Source organism: Artibeus jamaicensis, unplaced genomic scaffold, assembly GCF_021234435.1.
Source record: "Artibeus jamaicensis isolate MK-2021 breed Jamaican fruit bat unplaced genomic scaffold, CSHL_Jam_final contig_65, whole genome shotgun sequence".
In the NCBI taxonomy this organism is placed as follows: domain Eukaryota; kingdom Metazoa; phylum Chordata; class Mammalia; order Chiroptera; family Phyllostomidae; genus Artibeus; species Artibeus jamaicensis.
Window position 1 is genome coordinate 2,937,629 of NW_026521913.1, and position 15,155 is coordinate 2,952,783.

The 15,155-nt window shown below is 42.6% G+C and overlaps 1 protein-coding gene across 1 annotated transcript in view; it reads left to right on the forward strand.

Moving 5' to 3' along the window:
* Positions 1–15,155, forward strand: part of SLC24A3 (solute carrier family 24 member 3) — a 606,708-nt gene that overhangs the window by 523,130 nt on the left and 68,423 nt on the right. Inside the window, exons 7-8 of the mRNA XM_053670958.1 lie at positions 889–963; positions 10,005–10,030. Coding sequence (XP_053526933.1) covers positions 889–963; positions 10,005–10,030 — 101 coding nt within the window. The remainder of the gene's footprint in view (positions 1–888; positions 964–10,004; positions 10,031–15,155) is intronic.

Genomic DNA, 15,155 nt, shown 5'->3' on the forward strand with positions numbered 1-15,155 from the left:
TAAGAACAATATTTTCTCCAGATCAATATACAAAAGGAGCTTCAAAAATTCTGACTAAACCAGGGTCAAATGCCAACTAGGCCAGACATATAATAGAGATGAGAAAAAAAGGCCAGGATGGGAGTGACAATTGGGCTTGCCCATGCCCCTTCTAAAGAGTGGCTCTGGGTCTTCACTCCACACTGGAGCATGAGCTATGGCAGCCTTTAGGGTGTTGACAAGAACAGAGAGTAAGATTGCTCATCCCATTCCCTTATGGGATGTTAGGGATGCTAAGACTGATCCATTCCCAGGAGACATGGGACTCCTCTGACAAGTGACTGCACCAAAGGTTCCCCTTCATCTTCCTGAACCTTCTTCAGACAGCCCTTGGTCTTCCTGAACCATTTTTCAGACTACACCCAACCTCCTTTCTCTCTCCTTTACGGGGTAAGACCCAAATCTCATGGGGTGGCATACCCAACTCACCTGACTCCTTCCACATTTTCTCTCATGGGTGCCTCCCCCTAATAAAGGTAGAGAATGCAGCTCTCTACTTTTGCTGAATCCCAGGAAGAGAGTATTACTCTCAGAAAAACAAGGCGATGAGACAACACAGCCCATACAAGCATGGCCCAGAGCACAGACACGGCAATGTCCACTCCCAATAGCAGATTTGCCTGTGTTGCTGATTTAATCCCATCTTGGCAACTGCTTTTCAGAAGGTCCAAACTAAAGATCTTCAATAAATTCATATTGACTGGCAGATTGACTGATCCAGGATAGGAGACCAAAATACTGGGCTGTGATTCAGGTTCATCACTGGCTGGAGCCAGGAGGAGCTACATTTTCTCCATTTGCAGTCATATGTCCTGTTTCTTACTGTATTTCCCCCCTCTTTTACTTCAGGTGGTGGCTCTTTCCTCCTGGTGCCTGCTGAGGGATTCGATTTACTACACACTGTCAGTGGTCGCACTCATCATGGTAAGTGTGTGATGGACACCTCACCTGAGTTGCCTCACATTGAATTCCCAATCATCCTTCCTACCACTTGGGGTTAGCACATGCAGCTCCTCTGCATGGAGCAGGTTCAATGTGTCTAATGGTAAATGAATAAATGGATGTCTGTCTACTCATGAAGATGGACTTTCTTTCTTCCATCTACTTTAATCACCTCAAACTCCAGCCTGATTAGCTTAGTGCTCAGAACAGGAGTGTTGACTGGTTATCTGATTCCATGAGAGCCACTGCTGTTGTTCTGTGATCCCCCTTACCATTTCCTCTCACTTTACTCATGGACTCCTCTGTAACTCCCCTCGTCATCAGTATGCCTGGATTTGGACTTCTCCCTCTCACTCTGTATGCTCTCCCAGGACAGTCCTATCTTTCTCACAGCACCCATTGCCATTGCTACCTTTATACATATACCTCTGCATTGTGTTCTTAGGAGTGGCTGCTCCCTGAGGTCCAGTCATGATTTAACAATGCTCTACTAGACATCTTCATGTCCCAAACTCAACATGTCTCTAAACTTAGGATAATTCTCCAAGACTAGCTCTCTTTCTATATTTCAGCCCCCATTCCTATCCTGCCACCCAGTCTTGGAATGGTTAAACTGATCTTTCCTCCAAGAAACCCATTTGCCTCAACTGCCCTGAGGATATTCATCTTGCAAAAAATCTCCCCAGTGTGTCCCTCCTTAGCCATTTTAGTTGAGGCTTTTTACATCTCCAGCCTGAACTGACACAGCTCATCCCAGGTCAGTGTTACAGTGAATAGTGTCACTGCTACAGCCCCCTCCCTTTTTCATTCCCCCCCAGTCAGTTCTCAGAGTGCTGCAAGTAGTATCTCTACAAAGAACATCTGTGAACACCAGTCTCTTGTTTAAATGGTCGGTGGATCTATGTCACCTATGAGGACTAACCAAAACCCTTAGCTTGACAACTGAGATGTCCAGGAGAAAGGTAGCAAATTAGAAAGAACTGAAATGGGAGTTGGAAGATCTGACTTCTAATTCTGACCCTTCCCCCTTATAATTTCTAGTGACCATGGAGAAATCAGTCTCCTCAGGTCTTAGCTTTCTTGCCTACAGGTCACAGTGAAGATCTTGGGTTAGATCTACAGTCCCCTCATTCCAGATCCATTGATAATTCAGAGATTGAAACCTGACCTAGGGAGCAGAGGATTCGATGACCTCATGTTGGACATGAAGATGCTGTTGAGCACCTTAGTTAGTAAACTTAAGGACACAAGACTCTGTGTTATTATTCTCAATTATTACCTGTGGAAAAGGTATAATCACCCCAGATCTAGAGGGCTCTGTTCATGGAGCTGAGACCTCTCAAACACTCTGCAGCGTTGTTTATGGTGTGCTGTGCTCTTCCACCTGTAGGATATTCTAGGATAATTTCTGAAAGTTACTTTTTTAGAGAGACATAGTTAGGTCCTGGGGTAATGAATGCAGCTCTCTATTTTTGCTGAACTCCAAAAAAGAGATGATCACTCTCAGAAAAACAAGGCAATAAGACAGCACCACCCAGGCCAGTGTGGCCTGGAGCACAGACATGGCAGTGTCCACTCCTAATAGCAGATTTGTTGGTGTCAGCTTCTTTCTCAGTTTACAGCATAGACACATCCTGGTCTGTGTGTGAAATAACTTGTGTCAAATTCATCTGGACACGTCCACACGTCCAAGATGAAACAGCTGTACTTGCTGCTAATGATGTGTGAGGAAATGAAGCAGGTTAGGAAGTGAAGCAGGTTTGCATCTTCAGGCTGCAAGTGCCACTTGCCTGAGCCAAGTCTGGGCAAAACCATCGTCTAGCCCCACTTGCACAGGCAAATTGCAGAGCTGAGTGGACAAAACACTCAGGCTGCCAGCATCTCTGCATTCCCCTCAGATGGCCACAACACAATTCTTTACCCTTAGCTGAAGGTGAACTGTGTTTAAACACCAGATGTCAAGGCTAGATTTGGGGATTTTGAGAAAAATTACATTTTTCCACTGTTAGAAAGTAATGGAAAAAGTAAAGTTAGGGTCCTCAGGGCTTGGTTCTTTTTAGTTTAACTGTTGTTCCTCCAACTTCAGTGTGCACGGGAAATGCCCTGCATGCGTATTTAAAAGGCACAACTGGAGATTTTAACTCAGTAGGTTCTAGAGTAGAACCCAGGAATTTTCTCTTTGCCCAGGATCTCCCCTGCCCCTTTCCATGATTCTGATGCCAGCAGCACCACACTGCACTTTGAGAAACTGACCTTCAAATTCTATTGGGCACCATTTCCTCTGGATATCCCTCTGATGCAAGACAGTGATAATTTCTAGAGTAAATTTTGAGGTTCGTAGCAGTGAGACACAGTGGCAGCTTGGTTGTCTGAATTTCTGACTGTTGTTCATTCATGTGGTCATTTTCACATGAAACTTAAAACCAGCATGAAGAGTAAAATAGTCTTCTACCCAGAAGACTTAGCACTTAGTATTTCTTAACGATGGAGGTCTCTCAGTGCTGCCAAATCTGTTCCATGCCTCAACACTAAGCTGTATCTTTTTGTCAAAGTTTCCTATTTTCCTCCTCCTATGTTCCCCTAATGTACTGGTAAAAAAAATCACTCTCCTTCTGGCCTTCCTTATATAATACTAAGCTTCTCATAGGACCCTGCAATAGGCATTTAAAATTTCTGTATTTAAAAGCCTTTCCTTCTATCCACAAACAATTACCAACCATCTGAACCATTTATTTTAACTATTAGGGTTTTTTTACTCTCTTCCCCTTTTTATGATTCTAAAATTTCAGAAGACTGAACTACTGGTCCCCTGAGGTGATACAATAAAGAACTCATTCACCCAGAGGATAAGTCTGGACTAAATGAGACCAGATGTCACTTTTATACCCACCCCTGGGAGTGGTTCTTCAGACCTAGCAGAGGAGCCAGGATAACAATCCACAAGGCCTGAGGAGCCTCTTGTCCAAAGAGGCTCATGACCACTGGGGCAGGGGAGTGCTAATAGAATCATTATTACCTGAATTCTGAAACAGCTAAATCGGAAGTTTGCACAGAATGAACTTGGCGAGAAGAAAAACCATTAGAATAAGATAACTATGTACATTCTGAAACCAACAGAGCTTAACAGTTAATTGAAAAGGGACTCAATTCTTTTTGGTCTTTGGGTTTCAACCAACCTTTGCTCTGTGCTATTCTTCTAGTGTGTTTGTTGTCAGTTTTTAGGGAGAAAGCAGAAGAAATTAAGAATGTGTTATTGTCTAAAGCAGCTATGATTTCATGACTGTACAGTGTATGTGTCTCAGAGCCTTTCTCCTGCCCCATTAAGCATCCCCTTTACCCTGGTAATGTTCTCTGCAGTGAAGCCTCAGACCCTGAAGAAGCAGGATATGGCTGAGATGATCACCCCATGACCTTGGTCTCTCTCTAGAAGTGTCCTCTTTTCAGATTTGGGGGCATTCTAGGTTCTTTGGAGCCTGTCCCTGTGTGCATCTACCCAATAATGTCCAAATCCTTATAATCCCTCCTTCTGCTTCTCTCTCTCCCCCAAGTAGCTACCCCAAATGACTTCCACCACAGAAAGCTGCAGCCTCTCAGTCCTATTTCTCAGCTCAAAATTCCAGGAGGCCTCACAGTCTCTTTTATTAAAATGTTACTGTAATTTACATAATTGTGTAATTTACATAAATGCAAATGATTCATTACATCCTCAATTTAACAGCTGCCCTAAAATGAATACTTTATTTTTACCCTTCATTTCTGCTTTGAGATTTGGGGATGTGAGCCTCAAGTGAAGGGAAACCTCCTATGGAGTAGATATGCCACAGGTTCCAGGATAGCTTAGATTGGTTCACAGATGCAGATTCAGGAGTTCTGTCTACCTAGAAAAGGGCCTTCAGGAGGCCCTCAGAGCAACCTGAGCACTGGAACAGCAGTGAGCTCATTGGAGGTGACACTGCCCTCTCTGTCTCTCCAGAGGGCCCATGAAATCTCCCTTCTGGAAAGGATTCTATGGAGGCGAAGAGAGAGGACTCAAGTGACCCAGCTGCCACACATGGCCTAGGCAGCACTGTGTGGTACGGCAGCCACTGGGCACATGTGGGTATTGGGTTCTCAAAGTGCAACTAGTGAGACCATGAGACTAAAATTTCGATTTGATTAATTTAAATTTACATAGCCACATGTGGCTAGTACCTATCCTATTACATGGCACAGTTGCAGAGAGCAAATTCTTCCATAGAAAACAGACCTACATTCTCACAGCATCTATAGCTTGATACTTAATACAGGACTAAGTGTTATGTTGGTCTGTCAATGGTTTTCCAGTTCAATACTCATGACTATACAAGCTAGCTATTGTAGGAGTCCCATTTTACAGATAACAAAACTGGAGCTCCGGAAATTCACAGATTTACCAAAGATCAGGTTTATCAGAGTCAGTGCCTAAGATGATATACATCTACACCACCCTGGCAAAGAATTCGGATTTTCCTTCCAATAAAATCTGCCTCTTTTTGTGTTAGAAATCATCCTGATTTTACTTCATCTACTATATAACCTGCCATTAGAGAGGACCGTCTGCTGCACTTAACTCTGCATTTTCAGACTGATGGGAATAGCTTTCACCACCCCTCTCCAGGAATTCTTTAACACACTTAATATTAAATAACTTAGAAATATTCTTGCCCCTTTTTTAAGAGAATATACATCTTAGAGTCATGTTGGTGACTGTTCTTAACACCCCCCAGGGTATCCATGACCCTGCCCCTCTGGCTTATCACCCTTTTACCCTCCTGAAGCCCCACCACCATCAAGTCTGCCAGACATCCTAATGCCACAACTCCTGTTTAGCCTTCAAGTGTAAACCATATCGGTGCAGAGCAGCAACTCTCCAGTATATTCCCTCTGATTCCTCCTCAGATAGAATCGCCATGGGCTAAGCTACCTGCACGCCTCATCCTCGAAGCTGAAGCAGCCAGTTACTCCATTTGGGTGCATCTGAGGGAGTCTACCTGCTGTAGGAGTTGGTGGGGGGAAGTGCCCATTCACAGCAAGAGAGGACAGATTGTCAAAGTTTCAGTCTCCCGAGAGAGACTGATGGCATTGATTTTCTATCATTTCTACTGCTTAAAATTCTAACAGTGCAAGTGATTATAATATAAGCTAAGAAATTAGCTTCAGCCACATGGTCACCCTGCTCTATGGTTACAGCTTACAGTAAGCAAACCCAAGGATTAACATGCAGTGCAGGGACAGCCACCTGCCTCCCTGTACAGAGCTCAGCTGGCTTCTCCACTCCTGCCCACATACCTGGGCGAATTCAGTCTCGTCTTTTCCATGTTAACACTATTCCATGTTAAATGTGCCACTCCCTTAGCAGTTCCCTTGGATATTCTGACATCCACAGATCCACCTCCTGATGTCAGCTCATCTCTCTTAGAAGAATTGTAGAGCAGACACCAGGACTGAAAAGCTGGTTTCCATGGTACCCAACCCTTTCTTGAGGTCAGGGGGAAGAGAGTGTTTCTTCAAATTCACTTCTCTATGTTCCATTTAGCTCATCTGAGGAACATGTGCAAAGCTCCAGGCAAAGCTGAAAGTAGCTTTGGATGAACCACGGGTGGGTCAGAGAGCGTGTCCTTTCATCAGTGATGCACTGCAAGGCTGGGACCCCCATATCAGTCAGCACCACCCACATGAGACCACTGGGGAGCAGACCCAGTGCAAGGCCCCCCAATGCAACCAGCATAACACAAAGAGCTGCCTTCCCAAGGCCTGCTTTCAAAAATCCAACTGAGAAAAAAGGGTGGTTCCATTCTGAAGGGCACCCAGCAGGTCCCCCAAACTTCAACACATCCTGGGGATTGAGTATTGGCATTAAGCAGAGGGAACTGCCTGTCCGGAACTCAGAACACCAGACAGGAGCTACCTCCAGGACCTCCCCTTGTCCTGTGACAGCAGTGGGTTAGCTAACGGCTCCTTCAGGAGGCTGTCTATCTTGAGGTGTTTGCACTCCTTCCAGGAGATTTAATGGAGCTGCAAAATGGACTTGGATTGACTTCATTTCAACCTCGCTGCCATGGCAGAAAGACAGGTCTGAGGACTGTGATGTGAGCCCCATCTTGTGGTTACTGGGTAGAACTGGGGCCAGGTGTCTTGGTTCAGACAGGACTTAAAAATTTCAAGGCATTTCCTTCTCTAGTAATACTGCCATAAGGGATGGGGGAAGTTGTCTTGTCTTCTTTTATTCACAGAGAGAGCACAAAGATACAAAGGAATATATAGCACTTGTCTTAAAAGAATTAAATAAAATTAAATATCTAAGGAATAACAAATCCGTTCCCTCTAACCATCAGCAACAACAAGTGAGTCTCCTTGTCCTTGTCATTCAAAGAGTTTTCAGACACGCTGATTCCAACACTTCTTAAGGATGTACTCCTCTGGAGGAACATTTTGTGAACAGTGCTGATTTCCTCGTTTGCAGTCTTCTAGGTGATTGGCAATCAGCTGGTCCGCCTCCTCCAAGCGATACCATCAGAGGCTCAGAAGCAGCTCCTAACACTCTCCACCTGTTCTCTCCCCATGAACAAGCCAACTTCCATTTAGAAAAGGCCTGGTTTCTAATCATTTTTATCCATTTTATTGTTCTTTTGTGGGTCTCTCTCTCTTTTATTTATTTGTTTTTACTTTTTTTTTTACTCAGTCCTTCTAAAGTAATGGGATAAAATCCAGACTGTTTGCCTATTAGCCACAGGGTAGATAAGGCCTCCTGGCATTGAGCGGTCAGGGGTTAAGACATCACTGGGTCAGTTATTTGAAGGTTTCCAGATCATCAACATTTGTTAGTACTCCAGTGAGATCATCTGCATTTCTCTTTCTCTGTCCATCTCCTGGAACCATATTACAGCCCCCAACTGCCCCTGCCATAAGCAACACCTGGACTTCAGACCATGATGCTCCATCCTTAATTGTGTATCTCACCCAGTGTTGTCCAAATTGGCCCCACTATTTCTCTGATTTATTGTGCTTCCTGTAAATTCTACTCTCAGTTTGGGATCCTTTGTACAGTTAAGCCCATTCTGATTTTCTTTTATTGATATGGTTACTAAAATAATAGCTAAAGATCTATTGATCTGTGCCCCTACATGTCTGATCACACATAATAAGAGCTTTCTAAAAGCCACTTTCATATTATAGAGTATCACCTGCCTTCCCCAATAAATGAAAATTAAATTGGTGCTCTAATAAACTCCTTACCAGTGTCTTGAACTCTCTTAAGGCCCACAGCCTCAAGGATGTGAGCAAAATCAATGAATTGATTTTTCCAGCCCACAGCTCAAGATTAATATTAAATTAACTTCAATTAAGAGAAAACATTTTCCAGCTTAAATTATTTGTTCTGTTCCATGATTTCTTGACAACAATTGTCTTAAAGCCAGTGATTATAAAAAAGCAGCTGTGAATACCTTCCAGGAAGTGGATTTCATACCATCCAGCCTGGGTTGTACAATTACTTCTTTCATTTCCTTAATCCTCTTCCCATTGTGGTTTGACATCTTCATTCAAATGTCAGTCTGTTGAATCTGGTAACAACAAGAGTCATCAACCTAATGAAGCCAACATCTTTTTTCATGTTTCTGAGAAAGAGCAAGTTACAAACAAGTGTGCCCCTTTCTCCTCATACCTCTGTCTGTGCCTTCGAGATCCTTGGAGGGAAGTCCTTTTACATGCCTCTGCCCTACACGCTGCACGTCTTTGTGGCAGTTTCCTCTGCATCACTCACATCTGATAGTTACTATCATAGCTGGGGACTAAAGCCATGCCCACATCATCAGCTAAATTTATTGTCTCTTGGCAGTAATGATGCTTTACACCAAGACTGTCCTACAACTTTCTACTTTAGAGTTTCCATTGGACCACTGTCCCTAATGAAAGTCCCTCAGACATGGTCATACTCTAAGCGGTCATATCAACAAGTACAGAAAGAAAGCTGTTACCAGCCCTTGGTTCCTGCTTGAATAAAATGCAGGTGCATCCATCTAGCTTCAACAATGTGCTGTCTGGGCAGAGAAGTTATGTAGCAAACACCACAATAAGAGCCAGGTAGAGTTCTAGAACTAACTATGCAGCAAATTTAGCAACCCCAAGAAAATTGTCCATGTTATCTGTGCCTCAATTTTCATGTATAAATCAAAGGACTTGAATTATACCAGTGTGTTTTCCCAAAAATTAAAAATGATTTTAGGTGATGTATGGACTATGGCTTAAATAAATTCAATCTTTTTATGTATTCTCTTTGGATCTTGACTGATCAGGAGAAGTCTCCCTTTGGTATTAGTGTGTCTTCCATGCTCAACCCTTGCTAATCTCCTTTAACAAAAGGGCAGGCCTGTAGCTCAGGGCCTGGACAGCCCAGATTCTCAATCACCATTGTTATTGCATTTACTTTTTACCCTCTACACCTCTACATGTAGTAGCAACTGGCACTGATTCTCCACTTCTGGTTGTGATGTAAAGTTTCCTTTGAAAATAAATTTAAGGAAATAAAATATAGGTTAACAGGAAGAAAAATGTTGAACACAAAGAAGTCTAAATGCTTGCATAAAAGCTTGAAGGTGCTATACAGTGCACAAAGCCATGCACACATCTTACAGGTGGCCCATAGTGACTAATGTGTAGAAGCACACACCAAGCTCCTGCATCCCTGACAGACCTAAAATTCCGCAATGCATCTTGCTCTATACAACAGATAGTCATAATCCACTGCTGGACAGAAATCGCAGGAAGAATAGGATGACCTAATGCTTCTCCCCCCCATATCATTGTCCACTCCAGTCTGCCAAAAACATCTCCTTCCACTAATAACAGCCACAGACTAAACCAGCATATAGGGGAGCTTACCCATAGGTGCTTCATGTTCCAGCCCTGATTTTCATCATGCTAGTGACAAGGGGAGATAGTTGTAAAACATGTGTGTTTGTATATGCATGGACACTTGTGTCTAATCTATACTTTTTTTTCCACAGTTCATTTATGATGAACAAGTTTCCTGGTAAGTACCTCTGTTTCCCTTCCAACATTCCTTGTTATGTTGTAGAGCCAAATATATCAAAGACCACAGTCAGGGTTTAAAAAAGAAAGGGAAGTGTCATGGCAGTTTGGAACAACTAGCATTTCTTGGGAACCCTCTGTCCACTTCAATTAAAAAATTGAATTAGCTGCATAGTGCAGAGATCTTTTCCCTTGGGCTAGGGTAGTGGACCTCCACTTGGGATCCTAATATCTAGATGTCTTCATCATCCAAGGTTATATGGCATGACTTAGCTATGTCTTTCTGCAGTCAGCCATTTGCCAGACCATGGTTAAGATTTGACTCATCTTTTAAAATTGTGTGCACAACCTATTGAGCTATTCCAAATACCATGAATACCAATACCATGTATATCTCAGGAACCAGAGATGGAGGCACTTCAGTGACCTTCAACCCATTAAAGTTCTGCCTGACATTCCAGAAGATCTTAGAGCTTTGAAAAGTCAGTGATTTTTTTTTTTTGGATATATAAAAAATGGCCAAATTAAAAATATGGGAACATTTGCATTTGGACCGACTCTCCAAATCCCCATTTTTGACATGGGTTCCAAGTAAGTCAAATGTATTTAAAATGGCAATTGAAGTTGAGTGTGTTGTGAATTCTTGTTATTTTTTAAAAGTATTTAATCTGCAGAAGTGAAATAATGCCTTAGGAATACATAGGTGTGGTACTGTATTATTTAAATATAAGTGAGCTAGAAAAGGAAGTACAGAGTCTACCAGTCTTCATTCTCAGGAAAATTAGTGCTAACACTTCGTTAGCATGGCATCTCTGTGTCTTGGGATATGTCTGTGACTTTCAAAATTTGGAGGTGGGAGAGAACTTACCACATTAATAGGAAATGTTATACACTATCCCAGGGTATTAAGTTACTTTTTCCAACTCTCTCATCTGACCAAGAATGGTGAGGAGGAGATAGCTAGGAAAACTTGCTTTAAGACACATAATCTCTATACTGACCCATTAAAAATAAGGAAGTCCTCTTTGGGTTACAGTGATTGAACAGGCTAAAAAAGATGGAGATTCCCAGAAGTGCAATCAAGTTAGAAGTCAGGGAGAACCTTCTTGTGGAACCCACCTGGTTGTGGTCACCAGATGGAGTGGTGACTTTTTCCCCATGTTTTTGGGAATTAAGTGCAGTACAAGAAAACACAGAAGTATTCTGGCTCCTGCTGATGGCACGGTCAGCCAAGCCTCTGCACTGCCTTAGCAAACAACAGGTGCTTACATGCTGCTCAGTGTTGCTGCTGTCATAAAGACAAACAGATTGTGATCATAGTTTATCTCAGAAGATTCCCACTGCTTTCTTAATGTGGAACACAGAAAGGAAGGAGGTTATCTGTCTTATGGAGCACCTTTTTCTACATCTCCCTAGCCTTGCTGACAGAAACCATGGAGGGGAGATGAAAGCAAGGTTCATGATAAGCCCATTTCATTCCTTGCCCTCAAAAGTTTTTCAGGATATTTTATGTGGTATGGAACAATAAAGGAACAATCTATTTCCTCTTCATTCCTAGGGCCAAATCCCTTGTGACCCCATCCTTAAGTAGAACCCCAAGCTGTGCTGAAGGGTCTAGATTCTGAAGTCATCAGGGCCCTCAGCCTGAGCAGCAAGGCTGCAGTACATCAAATCATGAGAAAGGGGGTGAAAGGGCCAGACATAAATGAGTTGTAAATTCCCCAGTGTGCTTTGTTCAGCCTGGGTGGGTTCAAAACATCACTTATTCACAGGCATAGCTGTAGGAAAAAACTAGGAAGAGGCTTTCATGGCACCAGCAAGTTATTTCTAGATGCCAGCCTGTTATGTAATTGCTATTATTATGTGGATGGGCTGATGAAGAACATTTTTCACATGAGTGAGGCTGAGAAATTAAAGTCTGCATCACCAGCCCATAACTGCTTTGGGACTTCCAGGATTTTAGCTTCTCATTTGAACACAAACTATATTGAACTTTAAGGTATTTTTCACTGTCCATATCTCATATCTTTTTATCCAGCCAGTGCAAGCATTTATTTTGCTGAAAGGGGTGTCTGGGAGTTTATTTCTCTCTTTAAAGCCAGATTATTCAATCTGTGCAATTAAATCACAATAATAGTTCAATATTCACTGTAAACAGTGAATTCCATTCCTTGTTGTAGAATATTCCACCATGTCTAGAGGTTTCAAGGAAGATAACCAGTCTATCCTATATTTTTAAAAGGAAAATAATTTAAGTTGTGTTTAATTGGAAACTAGAGTGTTCTTTAGAAAGAAATGAGCCTAATCCAACACACACACACACACACACACGGACAAGGTACCTCTGTCATACATAGTTTAGATTCCTTCACTGTTCCTGAGGCGACATCCTATAGCAATGTCACCTGGCCAAGAACTAGTACTCAGAAGGCTTTCAGTAGCAGGTAGTAGGAAAAAACAGCCACAGAAGATTTAAAAAATAGTAGCTTACTTTTCTTACATAACAAGTATCCCAGATGTAGGTGGTGCAATAGCTATGCTTTTCTCTTAGCCTTTTCCTAACGGTCCCAATTTTGGCTGCTATAGTTGCAGCCATCAAGTTTGGATTGAAGACAAAAAAGAGAAAAAAGTTGCTATATCATTTTATTTAACACCTTTCCACCTTGCATCTCTTTGGTTACAGTTGGGTCTGTCTTGACAAGTAAATAGTCAGGAGAAATAGAATTACAATTTTAGACAAAGCATTATTTATCCTAGGAGTGGCCCCATCCTCCTTGAGATTGAAGCATCCCCATTTTCTGCCTCAATATGGTGGGATTTAATTTGCAGGCAAAGGCAAGGGAATATCTGTTGCATGCTTTTCAGTTATGTACCTGCTGAAAAACACAGTTAAAATAGAAAACATCCACCTATTAGGATATATGTTCAGAGCAAAGACCATAAATCCATAATGACAATTCAGCAAAGCCCACAATGTTGCCATAAGGAATCTGGACTGTGTCTTCAGGGAGTCTGAAGATCTAAGAAGAAAACTAAAGGATTCCAGGATGATGTTTTCATTTCTTCTTTGAGCCTCAAGCTGTGACTTTGGGAGAGAAAAGAGAGACTGGGGACACAACCTGGAGACTCTCCACCTGCCCATGTCAAGACCAGCTTTCGCTGTTCAGGACCATAGTTTGGAGAATGGAGCCATGTCCCCCAGGCAAGAACAGGGACTAGCCCTCCAACACGGGAAAGAACTATCTTTGGCAGGAAAATCAGGGCCAGTTGAAGGTGGTTCAAAACAAAAATTGGTGGGAAGGGAAGAAGTAAAACTCAGATCACACCACAACACCAAGTCCTCAGAGGACAGTGGGTGGGCTGTGTTCAGGAGAGGTAGATGGAAGAGTATCCTGGGAGGTTTCGGGAGGAGATCCATGTGATTTGAGAGGTCTGCATGCAGAGTCAGGCCAATTCTGTAACTGTTTCCTAAGCACTTCCAGATGCCAGATTCTGTTCCAGACCTAGACATAGAACCAAACTCAGCCCTCACCTTAGAGCTCTCTGGCAGAGGGGAGGCAGACAGTTGACATGTAATTAAGGGGTCATTTGGAGACACTCACAGCACTGGGGGGAGGAGGGCTTGGGGAGGGACCCTGAAGAGCATTGAGCTAAGACCTGATCATCAAACACTCAATCAGGCCAAAAGGCAGAAGGAACAGGGGATAAGGCAGCATAGAGGCCTCAGAGACCCTGGTGTGTATTTCATGTACAGGGATCTTTGGGTGAGCCTTGAACCTGGACACCAACAAGGCATACTTTAAATGTCAGTAGAATCAGGGAACCCCTGTCAGGGGCATTCCTCAACTGTGACAGAAGAGAACCTTACTGGAATACCGCATTAAAAGGGCTTGCTTTGAGTGAAAAGGCAAAAAGATATAAAGGAATTGGAGAGTATAAATATACCTATTTAGAAAGTGCTAGACTTGATTCAACCTACAAATATTCATTGACATTAGTTATATATTCTGGTAACTCCTCACTGAGTCTATTAAAGTTCATGTAAGCAATTACATGATATCCCTTTAGATATTGGGTATCTCTTCCTCTGAAATGAATGCTGTGAATAAAACCTCACTTTTCCCAAGTAAGTTGATGCCACATCTACATTGGTTTAAATAAGATAAGAGCCATGTTTAGGCCATTGGAAATGGTTTGCAACTGAAAATTGATGTTTGGAAACAGTCTCACCCTGCACAAATGAGCTGAGGGGGAGGAGGAGGTATCTGCTTCAGGGAAACCAGCTGTCAAGGAGTCTGTTTTAAGTGTCTGAAAACTAGAAACTAGATAGCTGAGGTACAGGTTAGGTGTGAGGAGTGGTGACAAGTGATTGCTAGAAACAGACAATAGATATTAGTGAGTCATGAAAAAATAAATAGTAGAATTACACTCTGGTCAGAGGTTTAAAGAGCATAAACAAAATCTTGTGATAGAAAGTGAAGGAGGGGTAGGCAGAGGAGAATTCTTGGAGGAGGCAACACTTTAGGCAATGTTTGTAAGATAAAAAGAACAAGTCAAGGAGTGAAGGAAAATTATCTCTGGCAGAGGGACAGTAATGGAAAGGCTCTCCAGTGAAGGAAAAATCTTGAAATGTGCAAATAAAAGGAGGCAAGTATGAAGCAAGACAGGGCAACAAGATGATTTGGAGAAGAAAATAGAACCAGGATTTGAACCTTGTTTTTTCTGAAGTATTTTGGGAAGAAATTGGAAAGCTTTAAGAAGAAGAATCACTTGATCCAGTAGCATCAAGGAAACCAGTTCAGAGGCTGAAGTTAAGGTGCACTAGGGAGGTAGCAGTAGAGAGCACGGAATCCAGCAATTCAGGAAAGATGTTTTTCTTTTAGATTTTGTTCAAAGAGTTCTGATGCACATGGGTGAGGGTACAGGAAGGCTTCATATCGATTTTGAGATTTGGGAGATGCCTGGGCAGGGAGCAGTACAGTGTACTGAGAAGGCAAAGCTCAGGCCAAACAAAGCTAGGAAGTAGGAATTAAGAATTCCATATGACATGGTTTAAATATCACGTGGAGAGGCAATGTGGACAGCTGGATACATGACCCCAGAGCTAGGCAGGGGTGAGGAATGGA